Source organism: Mercenaria mercenaria, chromosome 8 (assembly GCF_021730395.1).
Source record: "Mercenaria mercenaria strain notata chromosome 8, MADL_Memer_1, whole genome shotgun sequence".
NCBI classification, from domain to species: Eukaryota; Metazoa; Mollusca; class Bivalvia; order Venerida; family Veneridae; genus Mercenaria; species Mercenaria mercenaria.
In genome coordinates, this window is record NC_069368.1 from 35,469,279 (window position 1) to 35,494,500 (window position 25,222).

The 25,222-nt window shown below is 37.7% G+C and overlaps 1 protein-coding gene across 6 annotated transcripts in view; it reads right to left on the reverse strand.

Moving 5' to 3' along the window:
* Positions 1–25,222, reverse strand: part of LOC123566586 (sodium-dependent proline transporter-like) — a 64,272-nt gene that overhangs the window by 9,519 nt on the left and 29,531 nt on the right. For 2 of the 6 annotated variants that reach the window (XM_045360834.2, XM_045360832.2), the window contains exons 7-16: positions 20,093–20,231; positions 17,316–17,450; positions 16,656–16,759; positions 16,099–16,336; positions 14,551–14,679; positions 9,466–9,565; positions 8,200–8,327; positions 7,289–7,450; positions 5,529–5,678; positions 2,119–2,245 (exon numbers count right to left, since the gene is read on the reverse strand). In XM_045360834.2, coding sequence (XP_045216769.2) covers positions 2,120–2,245; positions 5,529–5,678; positions 7,289–7,450; positions 8,200–8,327; positions 9,466–9,565; positions 14,551–14,679; positions 16,099–16,336; positions 16,656–16,759; positions 17,316–17,450; positions 20,093–20,231 — 1,411 coding nt within the window. In that variant the 3' untranslated portion in view covers position 2,119. Of the gene's footprint in view, positions 1–2,118; positions 2,246–2,296; positions 4,366–5,528; positions 5,679–7,288; positions 7,451–8,199; positions 8,328–9,465; positions 9,566–11,836; positions 11,937–14,550; positions 14,680–16,098; positions 16,337–16,655; positions 16,760–17,315; positions 17,451–20,092; positions 20,232–25,222 lie in introns of those variants that run through there. The other 4 variants (XM_045360838.2, XM_045360837.2, XM_045360835.2 and 1 more) reach the window with 3 other exon arrangements.

Genomic DNA, 25,222 nt, shown 5'->3' on the forward strand with positions numbered 1-25,222 from the left:
AAGCTCTAGGACTTCTGGTTTTTGAGAAGAAGATTTTTTAAGATTTTCCTATGTAAAATCAAGTGACCCCTGGGGCGGGGTCAATTTTCACCCGGGGGTCATGATTTGAACAAAACTGGTAGAGGTCCACTCGGCAATGTTTCACACCAAATATCTAAGGTCTAGGGCTTCTGGTTTTTGAGAAGAAGATTTTTAAAGTGTTTCCTTTTGGTTGCCATGGCAACCAGAGTTCTGCATGGAATTCAATTCTTTTAAAAAATTTTGTACAGCTTTACCCAAAGAACATTCCTGTGAAGTTTAGATGAAAGTGGCCTAGCGATTTATGAGGAGATGTCGTTTAAAGTAAATGTTTACGGACAACGGACGACGGGCGGGGAGTGACCAGAACAGCTCACTCTGAGCCTTTGGCTCTGGTGAGCTAAAAATACGACCCTGGTTAGGTCGCTTGTTTCGTAATGTAAACATATTTCCACACTGATAAAATATTTCACAAGGTAGTCTGAGACACTGTTGATAGTGAAAGGGTAAACCTTTGACCTTGAGCTGTGACCTTGACTTTGAACTGACATGGCTGACTCAAAAATTCTGGACATCGTCTTGATCATTTGACCAAAGTTTCATGAAAATCCTTCAAGTGGTTTAGGAGACATAGAGCTCAAACCTTTAACCTTGAGCTGTGACCTTGACCTTGAGTTGACATGGCTGATTCATGAGTTCTTGATGAAGTGATCATCTGACAAAAGTAGATGAAAATCCTTCAAGGAGATACAGAGTGGACACAAAATGGAAGGTTCATAACTTTGACCCTAACTTGTAACATTGACCTTGAGCCTGCATGGCTGACTCATAAGTTCTGCAAATTGTCTTGATGAGTTGATCATTTGACCTAGGTTTCATATTAATCCTTCAAGGGGATTAGGAGATACAGAGCGGACACAATGTGGAAGGCTCAAACCCTTGACCCTAAGTTGTGACCTTGACCTTGAGCCGGCATAGCTTACTCATAAAATCTGCACATCGTCTTGATGTGGTGATTATTTGACCCAGGTTTTATAAAATTTCTTCAAGGAATTTAGGAGATATAGAGCGGACACGAAATGGAAGGCTAAAACCTTTGACCTTCAGTTGAGACCTTAAACTTGATCCGACATGGCTGACTTGTGAGTTCCGCACATTGTCTTGATGAGGTGATCATTTGACCCAAGTTTCATGAAAATCTTTCAAGGGGTTTAGGAAATATGGAGTGGACACGAAAGTGTTATGGACGGAAACCATTCTTATAACCCCCACGACTCGTGGCGGGGGATTAATAAAGTAGAAATATCGGACAATGGTGCTCGTTGAGAAGAAAAGTTGAAAAAACGGTTATCAAGGAAATGAATAGATAATGAATTAACTAATATCGAACGTGTTCATTAAACTCTCCGAAGGTATCACTTAAAATCATCTTGAACAATCAAATTGAAACACGGCGATTTACTCTATCAATGTGTAAAGAAAACTTCTGCAAAATGCACGACCGAAAGAACTTGTCGGACAAAAACACTTGGCATGTGCTAACTAGACAGCTATATTTTTTCTCCTTACGATTTCTGATATATTTTGAAAAATGTGATATATGTAACTTGTCTTATAACTATCTTCAGATTATAAGAGTATAAAAACTGTATCTAATGGTACTACCATTATTTCGAACTATTTCACTGTAAAAGCTATTAGACAACTATTGGTACACAAAGGTATCATACAACTACAGTGGGGTACAAGGCAGTAACAAGTTCGCTTGAAACTATATACCAAACTTTAGTAAAACTGACTGTATTACTGTATCATTATAGTAATGATAATCTTATCTCGTTTTTTTTTTTTGGTCAAAAGTCGCTGAGTCAGGTAAAATACAATGAAATTTGATCCCAGGTTGATAGTGTAAAAAACAAATGTATCATGTTAATTCTATCCTTAAAATGAATATATATAAAAGCCTGATTTAGGTTACGTGGAAAATTACTGCCATCACCAAAAGCGTATTCAGCACGACTTTAAGGTGAAGGCTTCAAGCGAACTTTCACAGAGGCAAGTCCACAACATGATGGGGAAACAGTGGTAAAAAGAATTTACATTATTCAACGTAAGTGACGTAGACAGGGGACACAGTTCCGGGTTCGGTGGGGTCAGTCTGCACTGAGTAGGGGGAAGTTTGCTGCGGATATGGGGATTTCTTGTCTATTGGAGATGGTCCTTTCACCTGCGAAATGACATTCAGTAAAGTACATATACAATAATGACAAAAGGCATGTCCACTGAATTAATATATTTTGATACAACACCGTCAAAGCGTATAGACAAGTTTTGAATGAAATTATTTAAGTTGATTGAATTCTGGCATACTACAGCAAACTCGTGCACATGCCTATCTTGTGAAAGACTACATAGACTAGGAATTAATAAATACGTATAAATAATAGCACTACTCATAAACATATAATTGGACAACAATGCAAGCACAATAAAAATAGACATTTCAATTAAATGGTGAAAGACATGCTATATAAATATTGATCATATCATGTATATATTAGGGTCTCTGCATATGTATACCATAAATACTCTGTTCATTGTACATTAAACGTAGCTTTCAGCCAATAGGCACTTTTTCAGCGGCGTTTATTTACATTATGAACTACAAAACACCTGAACTGCGTACCGCTTAATGAACATTTAAAGCTAGGATTAGAACAAGAGCTGTCAGTGGACAGCATGCTCGACTATTCACAGTGCTTGATAGTATAATATAAGCTATGAGTAAAACTATAACCTTACAATAAGCTTATTCTAAGTCGAAAAAGGGCCATAATTCAGTCAAAATGCTTGTTAGAGTTGTCTCCTCCTTTTCACAGACTGGGGTCATGATGGTAAACAAGTATGCAAAATATGAAAACAATATCTCAATGGACTTTGAAAATATTTGGGGTAGTACGCAAACTTTAACATTATTCTAAGTCGAAAAGGGGCCATAATTTAGTCAAAATGCTTGATAGAGTTGCCTCCTCCTTTTTACAGACTGGGGTCATGATGGTAAACAAGTAAATGTATGCAAAATATGAAAACAATATCTCAATGGACTTTGAAAATATTTGGGGTGGTACGCAAACTTTAACATTATTCTAAGTCGAAAAGGGGCCATACTTCAGTCAAAATGCTTGAAACAGTTGCCTCCTCCTTTTCACAGACTGGAGTCATGATGGTAAACAAGTATGCAAAATATGAAAACAATATCTCAATGGACTTTGAAAATATTTGGGAGTTGTACATGTACGCAAACTTTTAACATTATTCTAAGTCGAAAAAGAGGCCATAATTCAGTCAAAATGCTTGATAGAGTTGCCTCCTCCTTTTTACAGACTGTGGTCATGATGGTAAACAAGTATGCAAAATATGAAAGCAATATCTCAATGGACTTTGAAAATATTTGGGGTGGTACGCAAACTTTAACATTATTCTAAGTCGAAAAGGGGCTATAATTCAGTCAAAATGCTTGATAGAGTTGCCTCCCCCTTTTTACAGACTGGGGTCATGATGGTAAACAAGTATGCAAAATATGAAAGCAATATCTCAATGGACTCTGAAAATATTTGGGGTGGTACGCAAACTTTAACATTTGTGTGACGCTCACGCTCACGCTCACGCTCACGCTCACGCCAAATAGTCGAGCTAAAAAATAACAGAATGAAAACACAATTATCCAGACTTATGACAGGAAAGTAATTCGAAGTGAAGTGAAGTGAAAAGGATAATTGTGGAATATGATCGATTTACTAAACAAACCAATTTGTCTCTTGTGTTTTGTCAAACGCCGCTGCAGAAGACCAAGAGGTTTATCATACATATCAAGAGTAATACAAGGGAAGTAACTATTTCAAAATCCTCGTATACAATTTTATATACAGATATACAAGAGATCTTGGTCCTAATAGAGTAACATGTATATCTTCAGTCTTGCAAATATCTATAAATCATAATATGTGTGTGAAAGCAAACTTGATGCATTTCATATAAATTAATGAGATCATTATGAGATAGTACTGACTAGTTACAATATCGTTTGTCAAAATGACGGGGAATAAATTCCTAAAGTTAACAGACAACGTCTCAAAGAATGTTCATCAACAATATTGTGCCATACAATGCCTGTACGCACGGTACATTTGCCTGCTTTAGGCAGGAAAAGTCGTGCTGATTTCCAAAGTCATTCGTAAATAAAGTTTTCATAAGCACAGCAGACATATTCATTCTAATTTTCTATTCACTTTTCTTTCTATATATATCTGTAAGAGGGCTGGGACTGTATTGTTTCGAATAGGACATCTGAAAATGAAATACGAATTAACAACATCTCTGAAATAATTGCATTACTTTAAACCTGCGCATGTGTATGTTCCAAAAAGAATTTCAAAAACAGAGATACACAATGGGATCAAATGTAAGCATACAAAAATGTACACAACTGTTGCAAGCGACTGACAAACTATGTATAAAGTTTAATCCTTGCTGCACCACCATTTAAGGGGAAGTAATCACCAAATTTTAAGTAAATAACTTTCCTCATTTACAAGACTGCATTATTTCAAAACTCAGATCATTATCCAAGAAAGTATGATATGAAGTTTCGGAAAAGGGAATATCACGGGACGCCATTGGGACGTCATTGTCATGTTTTAGAAATATAATATGTTTATTCAAGACCCTTTTGATTCTTAAATTATTATAATTTATAACTTATTAGAATCTGATCACAATGCGCAAAGATCCTTACTATGTGGCTGAAATATTTTGGGTCAAATATAAATTGAATGTATTTCTAAAAGTAAACTAAACCGCCATTTTATTTCCCTTACTATGAAAAATGGCGGCAATTCTTGTTTTTGTTATTCTTATTCCTAAGAGGACCAATCAAAACAGTAAGTCTGAACAAACCTGCCTTTCCTGCAAACTGTAGCAGATCCTAACCACAGAATACTACGAGCCACCCGAATAGAGGCACCTCAATAGAATTCAATGTTATTCCCGGATTGATTTTCCTCAATTTAGGGTGGAAAGTTGTACTCCGTTTAAATAGCCTCATCATAAAATGAGCCGTGCCATGAGAAAACCAACATAGTGGGTTTGCGACCAGCATGGATCCAGACCAGCCTGCGCATCCGCGCAGTCTGGTCAGGATCCATGCTGTTCGCTTTTAAAGCCTATTGGAATTGGAGAAACTGTTAGCGAACAGCATGGATCCTGACCAGACTGCGCGGATGCGCAGGCTGGTCTGGATCCATGCTGGTCGCAAAGCCACTATGTTGATTTTCTCATGGCACGGCTCAAATATATTCAACCATAAAATACCATGTGCTCTCCGAATACATTTGCCTCAACAGAAAATCCCAATATAGGGTGCAAGTTTGCACCCGGCTAAAATTACCCTATCAAAAAATCACATGTAAATATATATCTAAAACCAAATAAAATTAAAATAAAATGATTACCTGTAGAGTGATATCCTCTGCCATCACTGCTGGCTCACCCTTACCCCATGGGTCCACAACAAATCCAGGTACATATTTAGCGACCAACTGCCTGTGTTTTACAAGAGCAGGACCCCACTCAACTGTTGGTGTAGTTGCTTGGCGGAGTTTCTGTTCATTAGTAAATCAAATACAAATATACGAACGAACATAAAAAATCATAATCTGACAATATATAATACGTGGATATGATTATACATTTTTAGCTCGACTTTTCGAAGAAAAAGTAGAGCTATTGCACTCGCCCCGGTGTCGGCGTCGGCGTTGGTTAAAGTTTTTGATAATGTCAATTAAATATCTCTGTTACTATCAAAGCTATTGACTTGAAACTTGAAATAGTTATTTACTATCAAAGTCTTCACCAGGAGAAACAATCCCCATAACTCTGATTTGAATTTTGACTGAATTATGCCCCTTTTTAACCTAGAATTTTTGGTTAAAGTTTTTGAAAAAGTCAAATATCTCTATTACTATCAAAGCTATTGATTTGAAACTTAAAATACTTATTTACCATCAAAGTCTACACCAGAAGAAACAATCCCCATAACTCTGTTTGAATGTTGACAGAATTATGCCCCTTTTTAACGTAGAATTTTTAAATTCTTTTTTGATAAAGTCAAATATCTCTGTTACTATTAAAGCTATTGACTTGAAACTTAAAATAGTTATATACAATCAAAGTCTGCACCAATTGACACAATTCCCATAACTCTGGTTTGAATTTTGACAGAATTATGCCCCTTTTTAACTTAGAATTTTTGGTTAAAGTTTTTGATAAAGTAAAATATCTCTGTTACTATCAAAGCTTTTGACTTGAAACTTAAAATACATTTTTACCAGCAAAGTCTACACCAGGAGAAACAATATCTATAACTCTGATTTGACCCTTTTTAACTTAGAATTTTTTGTTAAAAGTCAAATATCTCTTTTACTGTTAAAGCTTTTGATTTGAAACTCAAAATAGTTATTTACTATCAAAGTCTACACCAGGAGACACAATTCCCATAACTCTGATTTGAATTTTGACAGAGTTATGTCCCTTTATAACTTAGATTTTTTTTACTGGCAAAGCTCTCAGAGTCGAGCACTGAAAAGAGTCGAGCGCGCTGTCTTACGGACAGCTCTTGTTTCTTGTGTTGTCATAACAAACATAGTGTTACAATGATATAAAAGATATTGAAAAATACTTAGTAGTGATGATGAATAACTATTTCGTACACCTTAATTCAATACCAGTATTCTGCATGTAAGATTACCAACTTCCACATATGATTTCGAACGGATGACTAATGACGTTGTGTGTGTGTGTTTGGTGGGGAGGGGGGTGCTGCCTCACTGGAATATTAGGAATATTACGCCACAGACACGTGACGTAATACCCCACTCAGTCACATTAAACTGACACAGGGCTAATTAATCCTAGTACTATCTTAATGCTGTGTACCCAGCCATGAGCTACAAGTACCATTTTTCACGTCTGTGGTATGACACGGCCAGGCAGCGAACCCACGACCTCTCGCATTCAAAGCAGGCATCCTACCACTAACTTACCGAGCGGGTTCAATGGCGTAATGATATTGGAAATGTCATCTTCTATCAAACCGTCAGAAGCAACGACTCCCCGAGGGATCAAACACGTGACCTCGAAAATGGTAGTTTTAGTACCGTACTTATATATGTTACGAATTCACAATATCACATGACAAGGACAGAGGACTTACATCACTAAAGCTTCCCTCTCCGCTGCAGATTGCATAGATGGCGCCTCCAATGATGGAAACAATAACAGTCAAGGTCATTAGCCATCCAAGAGCATCTGACCAGCCTGGGAACTTGTCTCCCTCCATGTCAGTGTACTTGACCCATGAAAACACCATGGTAGCCTGCATATATGTAATAAATTTTATTAAACGGTTCTGTTACTTAGGAATCAACCTTGATAACTATTTCAATTTGCGTTAAAAATAGCACTATGTCATTTAAATTTTGACTTTAACAAAATTCTTTACGTGATTACTACTATGAAAGTTTCCCGTGCGCCGCAGTCTTCTCTGCAGACGGTAATTGCCTTTCCGGAGGTTCTTGCATTATTTTCAGTGCAAAAAAAAAAAAGCATCAATGACAAGAATTTAGAATATTTTTGTGACCTCTGAACTACTGACCCTAACGTAATGAGATCATCTTCTGACAACAAGCAATCATCATATGAAGTTTGTCATCTGAAGGGCAAAACTTTCCTTAGTTATAAAGCGGAAATTGTTTTCAGCCTCAATGTCACTGTGACCTTGACCTTTGGCCTACTGACTAAAAAAACAAACAAACTATAGCGGTCATCTACTTACCCTAAGCAATCATCCTAATAAGACTTAGCATTGTTAGACCAAGCATTCGCCAGTAACTGATTTGAAAACAAACGGTTTACTGACCGACCGAGCGACAGGCATATTGATAATGAGCACTCAAACATTCCGCTCTTCCTCGAGGTGGCGGTGGGGATATAATAATTTTATAAACCATAGATCACCAAGAAAATGACCTAATGTGACAAAATAGCTTGATCAGCGAAATATAAGGAAAACATATTCTTGTAAATTTACAATTCCATTGTGAACAGGATAATAAAGTGACTCACCGCGACAAGTACAGGTGTGATGACACACCAGTTCAGCGCCCACCAGTATTTGCACGCAATAAAAGGACAGAACCCGCAAACCTTGTATCCAATCATCGTCTCTATGTCCACAAGGAATCTACGGATACCTAGGAAAAATTAAAAGAACAGTACGTGACAGGATTTGCTTTATCTAACATTAAATTTATGTTTTACCAGTCTAGAACAGATAATTAAAAAATCCACCTTAATTATGACAAGCCTAATTTCAAAACGTGGACTGCTGGTAAGATTACTTTTAAAATAAACGAGAAGCTAATTATGGTTATATCGAATTGTTACAAAAACAAGGAGATGTTTGGGGAGATAGCGTGCTCAACTTTTTCGATGCTCGATAGTGAAAAAGAGCATTAGAGATGTCACTGGCAAATGTCAAGCACAGCTTTCATAGACCTTGCCATGTATGATGCGGGTGATGATGTTGAACCATTTCAGTAATAACAGGGTTAGAATTAGTGTCATTTTTCATGGAGTATTTCTCCCAGAGTTTAATGTCCATTTTGACGTGCGTGATGAAAAGAAACAACTGTTTTAAGCTTTTATAACATTTTTAAACAAAGACAATGAAAGTGCATCAAAGTATTACCAGAAATAATAAGTGTAGGAAGGATATAAATAATTGAATTTTGCTCCAAGATTTATGACCCTTGTGTCATATGATTAGTGATAATACGAAACTTTTAATCACATCCATAACAGATAGAGTGAAAAAGCATCAAATTTAAAACTAGGAAACATAATTGGGACAAAATGCATGAAATAATCACCCTTTTGACATGTAGTTTTGGTGATGATGCAGAACAACTACTTTAAGTTTGAACCAAATCCAGTAAGTAATGACAGAGATATAGTGAAAATGTATCAAAATTTTAGTCTAAATTCTAAGTGAAAAAAAATCTAAGTGAAAAGGGACATAATTCATGAAATATTCTTGCGAGAATTAAGGTCCTTATGCCATATATACAGCGGGTGACGATGAGCAGCAGCTAATTAAAATATAGCAAAGACAGGGTTGAAATATAGGGAGTGCATCAAACATTTACAACGACGTGACCATAATCGAATTAACAATATAATGGTGTTATAGCCTTATAGACTTCAGAGTTAGTGCAACATGCAGCTTTTGTTATGTTAACATAACAAACATACAACACAACATATAAACATAACATACATATTAGTTTTACGAGTGTTGGAAGTATTGAAACACTGTGTACGGTAACTCACCATACACATAGCATATAGATATACACTCGCATATCGCAATAAACATGATATTCCAGCCTCCTGCATATGTATCCATGACCTCCAACATGTACATACCACCCTAAAAATATAAATCATGCATGATATACAAGCAAACTGCAACTGTGACCGGAGACATTAGGCACATACAACGTCTCTTACCTGCAGAATTCTTAAAACATTTTTGTCAATCCCGCCCTGACGTCCAGTCATCCCAGCCAACGACAGAATGAACAAGAAACGCGGCAATGCCACGAAACCAGGTTTTCAACACTTTTCATAAGAATAAACAAGAGTGCCAGAATGTCACAATATACGCCCGTCACAGCAAATTTCTTTACTCTAGCACCTGTATTTGCAGATGTAATTTTAATTTTGTGGTTGTTTAGTAATCATTGTAATTCTTTTGTTTTTGTAAGTCCACAAAAAAAACTCCTTACCAGGTAGAGATACCTTAAAATACACCTAAAATTAGAAAGTAACAACTATGTTGTACCACAGAAAAGTGGTCTTGTTTTTTTCCTACGGTCAATTATAAGAAAGTTACAATATAAGTTATTTATAGTAACAACTAAGGGAAGTTAATCTTTAAAAAGAAAAAAAAAGAAAAAAAGATACAAAAAAATAAAATTGTAAGTCCACACAGAAATCCTTACCAGGCAGAGATTGGTCAAAATACACCTCAAAATTGGATGTCACATGCATGTTGTACTACTGAAAAGTAGTCTCGATTTTTCCCTACGTCTAGTAATGAAAAAGTTACAATATAAGCTATTTATAGTAACAACAAAGGGAAGTAATTCTAAAGAAGGGAACTGCGCAAGACACTTCGTCTCATGATGGTGTATAATTGTGCCAAGTTACATCAAAATCTCTCTATGCATGAAGAAGATATGCTCCGGACAAAGTTTTCATTCTTGTATCCTTTGACCTCTAAGTGTGACCTTGACCTTAGACCTAGGGACCTGGTTCTTGCACATGACACTCCGTCTCATGATGGTGAACAATTGTGCTAACTTTCATCAAAATCCCTCCATGCATGTAGAAGATATGCTAACCCTAACCCTAACCTAACCCTAACCCTATTTTAGTAACAATGACCTTGACCTTGATCCCAGAAACCCCAAAATCAATCCCAACTTTTGTCTTGATATAAGCAACATACATACCAAGTTTCATCTTGATAGCTCATTCCTAAGTTAAGTTATTGACCGGAAACCCTTTTTCTATTTTAAGTAACAGTGACATTGACCTTGACCCCAGAAACCCCAAAATCAATCCCAGCCTTTGTCTTGATATAAGCTACATACATACCAAGTTTTATTCAAATATCTTTACCGAAACAAAAGTTATTGACCGGAAACACCAGTTTGACGCCGCCATCCGCCCGCCCGCCCGACCAACGACATACCCCAATCTAATAACTCAGGTTTTCGTTGAAAACCTGGTTAATAAAGCAGCGCGAAAGAAGGAAAAAACGACACTTATGTGCATACCGAAAAGACGTCCTTAAACTGCATAATCAGACATGAAATTCTTGACACTCTGCCTATGTCCACTTGATAATGTATACCAAGTTCCATTAGAATTGGAAGAAAATTGTTGGAAAAGTTGATTTAACAGGGTATAAATGTAGTTTTGACATTGGTAAGTCTAACATGGTGTTAAACACAAAAAATACAGGACATAAAACTCTTGATACTATTTCAAACACTATATACCGCAAAAGGTCTTCGACACCGGGAGCATAACAACAGCGAAATGTCGTTTATTCATTGTGGCGGGGCGACAGAACAACAGGTATTAAACAGACTGGCAAAATTTAGGCAACATCATCTACACATTAAAATATTGCAACACGATTTTAAAGCAAAGTTATATATGGGCTGTCTTTGATAAAGTACATAGAAATTCGGACAATCCTGCAGCACGTGCAATCACCTTTCACCCTATATTAGACTGGGAGATATTTCTGTTTTAAAATGCAGTATATAATTATCGCAGTTCATAGCTTGTAAGCAAAACAAACAGCGCATGCCATACACCTCAAAATAAGCTCTTTGCTGAAACGTTTAGTGTTGCAAAGGGATAATCATTCAAGCAAGACATTGGACAAAATGCTGAGATATCAAATAGGGTTAAGTGTAAATAATTTTAAACGGTTATACCAACTGTTATAATTGTTTATTTCCGTAAGTTATTGACATTTCAAATGGTAAATATGCATTCTCTGCATGAAAAATATAGGTTGTCCAATGTCTTTAAACATAACACCAAGGTATATACCCCAGTGTATCCATACAGCCTAAGCATTCTGTAATAGGATACATATGTCTGCCTGTTTCAAACTCACCATAAATATAACATATACTTATACATTCAATGGTTGAAATAAACAGTATATTCCAACCGCCAGCATATGTGTCCATCACTTCTAACATATAAAGTCCTCCCTGTAAAACCAATTTTCATAAGTAAAGAAATTCAGTAATAACGCACTGTTTCCGAAATACTTTTGCCGGTGACATTCTCCATGACGCCTCTCTGTTGTTTTCACCATTATATATGAGACCCAAGTTCCGTGTACACCGGTACCCGGCATTTTTCCCTTTTAATGCGCAAAGCGAAAGTGTAGCTTGAACCGTTATTCACGTCTTTGGCATGTCGCAGCAAAGCAACAAATCCGCATCACTAGACTATCGAGTCTGTTCATGAATTCCTCTACAGTTTACAGTTATGAGAAAGAAACAATGAAGAAGTCTGGCATTTCAATAACATTTACGACTTGTTTTACCACTTCTAGAAACAAGAGCACCGCCTTGCGGGTGCTGACGCTCATCTGATTTTTTTTAATAAAAAATTGTCCTACCCATGATTTTCTAAGTCCAAAAAGGGCCATAATTCTTGCAGGATGGAGTTATGTTTTTTGATGTAGGTAGTCAGCTTATGATGGTGAACAACTGTTGCAAGTTTCAAAGCAATAGCTTGAATAGTTTAGGAGTAAAGCTGACCTAAACAATTAAAAATTGAACAATAATAATCTGATATTTTCTACTGTCAAAAGGGGCCATAAGTCTGGCAAAAAGCAGGACAGATTTTGTTTACTTGCTGTACATACCAGCATATAGTGGTGACAAGTGGTTGCAAGTTTTAAAGCAATAGCTTTGATAGTTCATGAGAAAAGCTGACAAACATATTACACAACCAAGAAAACTGATTTTCTAAGTCCAAAAGGGGCAATAGTTCATGAAAAAAGCAGGATGGAGTTATGTTTCTTGATGTACAGGGTCAGCTTATGATGGTGAATAAGAGTTGCAAGTTTCAAAGCAATAGCTTTGATAGTTTAAGAGAAAAAATTGACCTAAACATAAAACTTAACCAAGAAATCTGATATTTTCTAAGTCCAAAAGGGGCCATAAATCTTGCAAAAAGCAGGATGAAGTTATGTTTCTTGCTGTACATGGTCAGCTTATGATGGTGAACAAGTGTTGCAAGTTTTAAAGCAATAGCTTTGATAGTTTAGGAGAAAAGCTGACCTAAACATAAAACTTAACCAAGAAAACTGATTTTCTAAGTCCAAAAGGGGCAATAATTCTTGCAAAAAGCAGGATGGAGTTATGTTTCTTGATGTACAGGGTCAGCTTATGATAGTGAACAAGTGTTGCAAGTTTCAAAGCAAAAGCTTTGATAGTTTATGAGAAAAGCTGACCTAAACATAAAACTTAACCAAGAAATCTGATATTTTCTAAGTACAAAAGGGGCCATAAATCTTGCAAAAAGCAGGATGGAGTTATGTTTCTTGCTGTACAGGGTCAGCTTATGATGGTGAACAAGTGTTGCAAGTTTCAAAGCAATAGCTTTGATAGTTTAGGAGAAAAACTGACCTAAACATAAAACTTAACCAGGCAACGCCGACGCCGACGCCGATCAAGTGATGACAATAACTCATCATTTTTTTTCAACAAGAGGACCATGATGGTCCTGAATCGCTCACCTGTCCACACGTGACCCAGTTTTGAACTGAGTATGACGTCGTTTTATCTATTATTTGACATAGTGACCTAGTTTTTGAGCTCATGTGACCCAGTTTTGAACTTGACCTAGATATCATCAAGGTAAAAATTCTGACCAATTTTCATGAAGATCCATTGAAAAATATGGCCTCTATAGAGGTCACAAGATTTTTCTATTATTTGACCTAATGACCTAGTTTTTGAAGGCACATGACCCAGTTTTAAACTTGACCTAGATATCATCAAGGTGAAAATTCCCACCAATTTTCATGAAAATCTCATGAAAAATATGGCCTCTAGAGAGGTCACAAGGTGTTTCTATTTTTATAACTACTGACCTAGTTTTTGACTGCATGTGACCCAGTTTTGAACTTTCTCTAGATATTATCAAGGTGAACATTCCCACTAATTTTCATGAAGATCCACTGAAAAATATGGCCTCTAGAATGGTCAAAAGGTTTTTCCATTTTTAGACCTACTGACCTAGTTTTCGACCGCAGTTGATCCAGTTTCAAATTTAACCTAGATATCATCAAGATGAACATTCAGACCAACTTTCATACAGATACCATGAAAAATATGGCCGCTAGAGAGGTCACAAGGTTTTTCTATTATTTGACCTACTGACCTAGTTTTTGTCGGCACGTGACCCAGTTTCAAACCTGACCTAGATATTATCAAGGTGGACATTCTGACCAATTTTCATGAATATCCATTGAAAAGTATGGCCTCTAGAGAGGTCACAATGTTTTCCTATTTTTAGACCTACTGACCTAGTTTTTGATCGCACGTAACCCAGTTTCTAACATGACCTAGATATCATCAAGATGAACATTCTGACCAACTTTCATAAAGATCCCATGAAAAATGTGACCTTCTAGAGTGGTCACAAGCAAATGTTTACGGACGGACGGACGACGGACGACGGACGCTGCCCGATCACAAAAGCTCAAAAATCAGATGAGCTAAAAAACGTAACAGAGGAAACATAATAACAATGATACGGTGAGATGAAAAAGGAATGGTTCAAACTAAACTGCCAGAAATGACTTACATTTGTAGTAAGAGTGAGTCCAAGAAAGAAGAAAATTGAACATAAAACCATGACTGTAAGGAGTTTGTATTTTCGCAGTGCAATGAAACGATCCATTAAAGCTGTGGTGACAGTCTCTACCAACACAAACTGAAACAGAAAAGGTCATGGTCATAATGTAAAATACGAAATGTAGCATCATTGTTACAAAACGTATAACGTTTGTTTGGTCAGATGAAATATTGGAAACGCAAGGTAACTGTATGGCAAGCAAATTGTCCAATTATTACGTGAACCCCAGTTCACGGTCGAAAAACTAGGATTAACGATCGATAAACTAGGTTTTTCGAACGTAAAACTAGGTTTTTCAAATACTAACCTATATTTCGAATGAAAACATCAGATACGGCGTAAAACATAGTTTACGCTCGTGAACCCAGGTTTTAGTTCGATAAACTAGGTTTTCTCGATTGAACTATTGAATTTCGGTCGTATATCCTATGTTTACGACCGTAAACTGGGTTTACGAACGTGAAATACGTTTAGAGGTCAAATATGGTTTACGACGTTATCCTATGTTTTCGCTCGAAAGTCGGTTAGTATTTGAAAAACCTGGTTTGTCGAACGTTAACCTAATTTCAACGCTCGTATAACCAAATGTTCACAGTTCTAAACATAGGTTTCAACGCTCGAAAATATAGGTTCAGTCGTAAACTATGGTACGTCGTAAACATAGTTCATCCGTAAACATAGGTTCATGTCCTTAAACACATGTTCACGCCGAATTCATTTAGATTCTATAACCTATTATATCGACGTAAACCATGGTTTAACTTGATAAAACTAGTTATCGATGAACTATGAGTTTCGGTCGTTATCCTATGTTTCGATCGTTATCCATGTTTACGCTCGTAAACCGGTTCACGCCGTAAAACCATAGTTTACGAACGTGAACTATGTTACGACCGTGTGAATGGGTTTACAATCTGTGAACTACATTACGAGGTGAATATGGTTCACGGCGTATCTATGATTGCTCGAAACTATAGGTTAGTATTCGAAAAAACTCTAGTTTTACGTTCGAAAAAACTCAGTTAATCGATCGTTAATTAGTTTTTGACGTAACTATGGTGTCACGTAATTATTGGACAATTGGCTTGCCATATAACTGCAGTTCATATCATCTATTATAACATACTCGTTTTTACTTTCTGCTGAGTTACAATGGAATCGGAAACGTGTATATAATTATACATACAGATGTCTGATTTTCAATTATCGGGTGCGTGACATCATTTTAATCTGTATCGTTGCAATTGTCAGTTTTATTCCGATTTGTGAACAAATTCATAATATTAATACGATATTAAAAGGCGTAGATACGTATGTAATAAAGGGATTACTTATGCTCCCGTTCTTTAGCGGAATAATATTACGCTCCTAAAGTCGCGCATTCACGTCAAATTTGAAACTGATTCGGACTGATTTCAAATTCACGAAACGGTGAAAGCTTTCTTAACAAGGTTCTCTTAAACTCTAGTAGCATCAACTTAGCCTACAAAAACATACCTGTGAGTCAACTCCTAATGTTAACAACATAAGGAAGAAAATGATAGCCCAGAAAGGCGAAGCCGGAAGTAGAGTCACGGCGTAGGGATACACTATGAACGCCAGGGAAGAACCACTTCTTGCAACATCTTCAATGGGCACTCCCAGTTCATATGACATGTTGCCCAGGTATGAGAAGATTACAAAACCGGCGAACACACTGGTGAGGCAGTTCCCAAGAGCAACAGCTATGGAGTCCCTGCAATTGAATATTCAAAACGGTTTTTTTACTTAGCTAATCGATGCAAATATCATATTCATGAAATGCAACGTGTTCACACTGGAACTGCGTTTTACCTACAAGACAGGAAAATGTCTTGTGATAACAAACATTAAAAAAAAATTCGAGAAAGTAAGTGGATGAAAATACGCACCAACGTTACATGTTTAAGAATTTGACGTTTGTTGGCATTTCGCCTATTGTCACAAACAGAATATGGCGTTCAGTTCCATAAAATAAATACCTAGTATACATAGCGTTATGTTTATTAAACAAATATCTGCTACATTATTCCTACCTGAGACAGTCGTTATGGAAACGGTTGTAACTGGACAAAGCAATCAGTCCACCCCAAGACGCGGACAGAGAGAAGAAAATTTGAACAGCAGCGTCTTTCCAAATCTGAAACAAGCAAAGGTTGATGCATGTTTGAATGTTTAGAACAGAATCCTTTAGTTGGTCTACATTTTTCTAACAATTTTCTCACCGTTTAAAGTGTCACAAGATCTGAAAACATTACTTAGACTTGAATCAGAAACTTGATTGACATTGTGTGACTCCTTACACTACAACGTTCCTAGGAAGCTTTTGCTACATGACCAGTATGTACTTATCTGTGGAAATTTATTTCTGATGTCGTGTGAATAAAACATTTATTTAATGGCCTGTCGCTAAATAGCTGAAATTTACTGTTTCCGAACGATGGCACAAACTCAGCCGTTTGCCAGTCAACAGTCAAACATCGTATTTTGACGTCATAGTGAATGATCAATTTTTATTAATTTATATCTGTGAAAACATTGCAAACATATCAACGGTAGATAAGAAAAATGATCCAACATGACTACCTGAGTAAGGCAAGTATTTCCCCAGCTCAAGACAGCCTGGATAAAAAGCAATATTGTGTAAAAAGGGTTTATACATGTATATGTCTATAATGACAACGTGCTTCACTTACTACAGAGTCGGACAACCTGTCTGTTTTTGGAGTGATGTAGAATTCAATGCCTTCCTTGTACCCATCCAACATGAGTCCTCGAACGAATAAAATGATCAGAACTATGTACGGGAATGTTGCTGTAAAATACACAACCTGAAAGACAACCGTGTTGTCACATAGAGTTTTAAATGTACAAAATAGTTTCAACTAAACAACAAGAGCTGCCGGAGGACAGCAACACTCGATCATTCAACAGCTTTGTCAGTAAAGTAACAAAGTCGAAAAGAGTCATAATTTTGTTAAACAGCAAAGTAGAGTTATGAACCCTGTACAGTGGGTACTAAGTTAAGTCAATACCTTTTATCCCTCACCGATGTTGGTTCCAGCCTGACTTAGGGCTTAGAATTCTTCTATACTGTGTCCGTGTGACGTAAACCCTAACCAACCTATCCTTTGTATATATTTTAACGCTGACCTTCGACCTACTGACTCGGTTCATGCTCTTGTCATTTAGTCTATTCGCAGATTATCTACAGTTAGTTCGCAGTAAATACATTGAATGGTTATTAAAATCTGCTCAAGACACGAAATATGACGAGCAGGTTAGACCTTGCTGTAACGTTGACCTCTAACCTCCCATAGCGGTTCATTTGCTCTGAACATCGTCTCATCGGCAGGTCACTTTTCTGCAAGTTTCAAGTCAATTCCTTGAATAATATTAAATAATGATCAGGACACGAAATATGATGAATTTTGTTTGTTTTGGGTTTAACGCCGTTTTTCAACAGTATTTCAGTCATGTAACGGCGGCAGTATACAAACAGTTTCCTGGATTCTGACCAGTACAAACTGTACTCCGCCAAGATATACTTGCCAACTTCCCCACATGAATCAGAGTTGAGGACTAATTATTTCAGACAATGTCGTTTATCAAATAGCACGGAGAACATACGCCCAGCCCGAGGATCGAACTCACGACCCGCGATCCGTAGACGACGCTTCTACTGAGCTAAGCGGGCGGCTGACAATATGATGAATAGATTTGACCTTTAGTCTTAATTTGTGACCTTAACCTTTCACCTACGCGCAACAATTCGTCGCCATCTACCTATATGGCATACCTTGAATGATTATTCAGTTATGCCCCGGCCACGAAATATGACAGAGAGACTAGGATTTTGATCCTGCATTTTAACCTACTGACCCAGTTTATGTAGAACTCATGCGCTCATCGCCATATACTTTTATTGCAAGTTTCGAGTCAATATTTCTAGTAGCTTTTAAGTATGTGGACTGATTTTTGCAATGTCGTGTTGGCGAGGCGGAAACACGACAATAGGAAAACATGACACATTCTACAAGAAAACTCGACGTTTTGAGGGCACCGACACGATAAATTTATCTGTCGAGTTCTCGTGAGAGCGCCCTTTTTTTTCGTGTTTTTGTAAGTTCGCCCCGCCGACAAATACCGTAGAATACTCCCCATCGATCGATTCCGTTACTCTCCATTTATCGTCCGTTGGTTATTAAGTTAATATCGTGTCGTTTTAAGCTGTGTAAAATACAGCCATTTCATGACTCGCCAAATGTTTTGACCTGCTACAATATTTGTTCTTTAAGGACATATTTATAATCCTCCTTTTATCATGCTAGTCGGAAATATACTGATCAGGAATAAATAAAGGACATATTCTCAGACCCTGTCTGTGTTTTAGCTTGCTGATTTAGTTTAACATGTGTGTATTTGTTGCCTTGTTAAAGGCTGAGCCGTGGCTGCACTTTAAAATGTAAAATATTCCTTGCTTTAAGGTTGGTTAGTTATGTAAATAAATTTAATACACCCGTATGAGAAACATACCATTAAAATCGTTTGATCGCTCAAACGGTAAGTATGGAAATAAAAAAGATAAACCGTTGCTGCCATGTTAATTTGAACCACATTGATAGATGGTCATCCAAGGAAAAGTTCTATGAAGATGACTTGTTTGAAATTGTTTCTATTTTAGCTCTGGCAGGCCGAATGTGCAGTCAAGCGCAACCGTCTGAACAAATTGTGGAAAAAAACATCAAAGGAAGAGATGAGCTACCATCACGAGGTTTCAGGGAGGATGTCTTCTGATAAAGTGTTGGCGGACGGACGGACGACGAGTGGTAACAACAGCTCTTCTTGAGCACGTTATGCTTTTGTGTGCTATGATGGGGCACATTTTTGGCAAAATGTAAGGTTCAGTTATGTAACTAGTTCTTTATTAGTTTTTTAGAAACCTGTTTACATACAAAACTTTGAGTCGTCGACGAAAGCTCTACTACTGTAACACTTCAGACAGGGTCGAGGTACCGTACTGACTAAACAAGAGTTAGCATTGAAATTGATCATTATCCATGTAGCACCGCTTTGTCATCGGATTTTGGGAACCTATACTGCTTGGACCGACAACGTCTGCTTTGTCTGTGTCGGGTGTAGCATTGTTTTTCAACAGTATTTCAGTTATATAACGGTGGGCAGTTTACCTAATCTGGATTCTTAAGTTAGAGTCACCTTCTCCAAGTAAATTCGTAGTGGATGATAACAGATTTCAGTCATAACTTCTTCTATCAAATCAAACACACGCCTCGTCCGGAGATCGAACTTACTTCCGAGAGATCCGTAGATCTGCACTCTTCCCTGGAATCCCTTTAAAGTATGGATGCAGTTCATGCTACACATTTTTATAACGGACTGCATGGCCTTGCAACAGACCATAAGACCCCGCATCCCCTAGTTTATGGAAGAACATAGAGAAATGAAAGGATACCTTCCCTGACGATTTGATGGACCTGCTGAGTGCCAAGACAACTAAGATAAAGGCCAGGAGGTAACACAGAGCCATCTCCCAACGAATTGGACCTAAATCTCCCAATCCATCACTTAATCCGCTACCGACTGCTTTTCGTCTGCAAAATACCAGTTAGCACCTTTATCATTTCATAAATATAACACTATGTGTAATATACAGATAAGTTGTCATGCCATGTTCAGGTTTTAAGACCAGGTTATAATTGTTTGATATGTTAGAAGTCTTTTAAAACTTTGGAAGTGTTAGTTTTTAAAACAGAATATTGTCAATTTGTAATATTCCCATTGATATTCATGAGTATGTAAATTAGTATATTAGTATAAAATACTGCAAAATAAAGGTCGATGTCTCAGCTCTATGTACTATTTTAATCATTTTATCGTCAAAATTGACAAAGATCTGGGTTTTTTTGTCTGTATGATTGTAATTTCCTACAATGTACGGTTGCCGCGGAAACAGTGAAACCATAAATATCTATCTATCTATTTATACTGCAGCGCTCCTCTCTACGAGTATTATGTGCAGCTGCGTGCCTGTACAATAAGTTAAAAGTAGATTGGATAGGAGGATAAAAGTAATACTCGGTGTGTATTGCAGTATAAATACAGTTGATAGTGTTAAAAACAAGAAGGATTTACAGATAAAAGTAGTTTAAAAACAGGTCTATCATGTTAAGCATTGTGTACAAGTTTGGTCACACTCTGTTTAAACTGATTCAGGGTGGGGGCTTGCACAAGTTGTACTGGAAGGGCATTCCAAAGTACTATGGTGGCTGGGAAGAAAGAGTACTTATAGTAATTACAGGGACTGAGGATCTGAGTATAGGAGTGGGGATGCATATGTCTTGTTAGACGGGATGTGTTAGACGGGATGGGGGCTGACATGGGTGGGGGGGCACAACAACCAAACCATTCACTATCTTGTAGAACATAAGGAGGCGTGAATCAGATCTCCTATCTTCAAGGGTACGCCATCTCAGCTGACATAGCATGTTTGTGACACTGCTGTAAGGGGAGTAGTCATGATTTACCCATCGCGCTGCCCTCCGCTGAATCATTTCGAACTAGTGGATGTTTTGTTGGGTGTAAGGGTTCCAAACACAGCTAGCATATTCTAGCTGTGGCCTGACCAGTGATTTATAAGCTACTTCTCGAACTTTTGGGTTCTTGCATGGGATGTTTCGTTTAATGAAGTTTAGTGTTCGGGTAGCTTTGGACGTGACTAAATTGATGTGTTTATTCCAATTTAGATCTGAGGATATAGTGACCCCAAGGTACTTTGCATCAGGAACTGTTTCCAAGACTTGGCCATGGAGTGTATACTTTGATTTAAAAGGGTTTTTTGACCTTGTTATGTTCATAACAGTGCATTTTGAGGAGTTGAACTCCATGTCCCACTTACTTTCCCATATCTGTAACCTATTTAAGTCTAATTGGAGGATGTTTTCTTGGGCAGAACTATTTACAGTTAAGTAGACAGCAGTGTCATCGGCGAATAACCGAACCTGTGAAATTAGATTTTCAGGCAGGTCATTAATGTAGAGTAAGAATAGAAGGGGGCATAGGACGGAGCCCTGTGGGACTCCGGACGTTACTGGAACTTCTTCTGATGTTTCACCATTTACAAGGACAGACTGGCGCCTGCCAATCAAAATAGACTTGACCCATTGCAACGTGGTGCCCTGAACGCCATGTTGATGAAGTTTATACAGAAGTTTCAGATGGTTAACCTTGTCAAACGCTTTAGAGAAGTCCAGAAGGATCAGGTCTGTCTGGTGGCCTTGAATTAAGTTTCGGAATAGATCTTCTACAAGTTCGAGTAACTGTGTTTCGCATGACCTTTTCTCTGAACCCATGCTGTAGGTCATAGAGGACATTGTTAACCTACAAAGGATGCAAGTTAGGGATATAGGCCGGTAATTTGCAGGATTGCTTTGTCACCCTTCTTAAATAAAGGAGTGACATTGTCCTTGGTCCAGTCAGCTGGGATAGTGCCCGTGTCAAAGGACCTTTGAAAGAGCTTAGTGACTAGTGGTGAGATTTGTTCACTAAGATTTTTAAGAAGGATCGGCTTTAGACCATCGGGACCACATGCTTTATCTATTTTTAGGGACGAAAGGAGTTTCTCAACACCATTTATGCCTATAGTGACCTTTGGCATTTTGGGATAATTTGGTTGGTAATCAGTTGGTATGGATAGTAGAGACTGCACTTTCATTTTACAGAGTTGGCCCAGTTTGAGAGGTGACATTGGGGTGAACACGGACTGGAATTGACGATTGAGGATATTGGCCTTCTTTCTATCATCCGTATGAATTTGACCGTTTTCTAGGAGTGGGGAAATGCCTTGGGAGGCTTGCTTGGCATTTTTGGCAAGGGAGAAAAGTTTCTTACGAGAGAAATGTTGACCTGTTTGTGGGTTATCCGGATCATCTTGACATTCTAGGACATAATCTATGTAGTTATCATGTGCTTCTTTGATATTTTTCCTGACAAGATTTTAAAATTTATGTAATGTTGTTTGACCTTTGGGTTGGTGTTGTTTTTGACCTTTTGGAACATGTTATTTCGTTTCCTAATCTGACGTTTAATGCTTTGGGTAATCCATGGTAGTTGGGGTCTTGAGCCTATTCTCTTGGTTGGAATGAATAGGTTCGTACCTTCGGATAGAACCTCTTTGAATTCTGACCATAGGTCTTCATACATGCAGTTCAAGGAAGATTTTTTTGTCTTTTTTAATTATCACTTAGTTTGTCCTACCTGACAACTAGTTACCTATGAAATGTTGTCAAAATGGGATTAGTGGTAGTCGTTACTGTCCCGGAAGCTATGAATACTAACAAGTTTCATTTGAATAGGATAGAGACTGCAGGAGTTTAAAATTGTATGTGTTTAAAACACAAGGTGTTATTGTAACAGTTACTGTTAATACAGTACTTGTATTATAAAATCCAAATGGCTTCTAACCAAATCACAATAACTGGACATGAAAGTACCGGCAACATATAAATATCCACTTCATGTACAAATGATGTACAACAAGTTTCATGTAAATAGAATAGAAAACCAACATAGTGCATTAGCGACCAGCATCCGCGCAGTCTGGTCAGGATCCATGCTGGTCGCTAACGGTTTCTCTAATTGCAATAGGCTTTGAAAGCGAACAGCATGGATCCTGACCAGACTGCGCGGATGCGCAGGCTGCTCTGGATCCATGCTGGTCGCCAATGCACTATGTTGGTTTTCTCATGGCGCGGCTAAAATATTTATCATGTTAAAGTGATGTTATGCTTTATAATTACGGAATTGAAAATATTTAAAGGAAGTAACTCTGATAAAAAAACACACACCAGTAAAGTCAACTACCCACATTGAAGTCATTCCTTTTTTTATAGATAAAAAATGATAACTGATTTAACCTGAAATTGTGTCGGTGTGACGTTAAACTCAACAAAATCCAAATGAACACGAAAAAACGCAACAGGTGTCTTTAAAACTTTAAGGTGAAAATGGAAAACTAATGCAGTTTTTATTTTCGATGTCATAATTTCATCTAGTTCGATGTCCTACTATAACTATATTCTAAGTTTTACAACAAGAGCGCCGCCAAGCGGGGCAATATACGCCCGAAGGGTTACATCAGAGAATGGGAGCAAAATTTAAAGAACTTGACTGTTGAAGTCCACAAAAAAATTCTTACCAGGTAAAGTTATGTTAAAATACATCTAAAAGTTGGATGTATCATCCATGTTGTACCACAGAAAAGTGGCCTCGGTTTTTCCCTACGGCCAATAATAAAAAAGAGCTGTCACTAATGGTGACAAATGCCCCTGCAGCGCCTTGACCTTTGACCTGGTGACCTTGACCTTTGACTTGGTGACCCCAAAGTCAGTAGGGGTCGTGTACTCAATAAGTACTATCAGCATGTGAAATTTGAAGGTCCTGGGTACAGTGGTTCGCGAGTAAAGTGCCTTCATGCAAAAAGTTAACGTTGTGAGGAACGAACGGACGAACGAATCAACGGACGGACAGTTGAAAACTAATATGCCTCCCTTCAGGAGCATAAAAAGTTTCAAAATAAGCTATTTATAGTAACAAAAAAGGGAAGTAATACAAAAAAATTATTGTAAGAGAACAAAAAAGGGATCTGCCCAATAAAAACAAAGAGCACTGCAATGAAGAGCAATATACACAAAGCAAAGTCATATATGACCTTTGACCCCTAAGTGTGACCTTGACCTTGAAGCGAGTCATCCGAAACATGCGATCTGCACGTCGCTTCAATATGGTGAACATTTATGCCAAGTTTCTTTGGAATCCTTCAAGCAGTTCAAGAGTTACAGAGCGGACGGACACAGCAAAGTCATATATGACCTTTCACTCCTAAGTGTGACCTTGACCTTGAAGCTAGTCATCCGAAACAAGCACTCTGCACGTTGTCTCAGTGTGGTGAACATTTGTGCCAAGTTTCTTTGAAATCATTCAAGCAGTTCAAGAGTTACAGAGCGGACAAGAAACACACCCATACGACCTTTGATCCCTAAGTGTGACCTTGACCTTGAAGCTAGTCATCCAAAGCAAGTGCTCTGCATGTCGTCTCGGTGTGGTGAACATTTGTGTCAAGTTTCTTTGAAATCCTTTAAGGGGTTCAAGAGTTACAGAGCGGACACGAAATTGCTAACGGGCGGACGGACGGACGTCTACATATGGATACTTATGTGGCTACTCTTTTGTTCTCTCTATTGTTCTTTTAGCCACGTAAGAGAAAAATAGCCACATAAAAGCCTTACGGAATGAATGACATCAAAGAAAAAGTACAGTTACCTATTGTTCCTATAGCCACCTAAGTATGCAAATGTGAGCTCGGACAGACAGACAGACGGACGGACACCAGGGGTATAACATAATACGTCGAAACAAGCGCTCTGCATGTCGTCTCAGTGTGGTGAACATTTGTGCCAAGTTCCTTTGAAATCCTTCAAGCAGTTCAAGAGTTACAGAGCGGACGGACACAGCAAAGTCATATATGACCTTTCACTCCTAAGTGTGACCTTGACCTTGAACTAGTCATCCGAAACAAGCGCTCTGC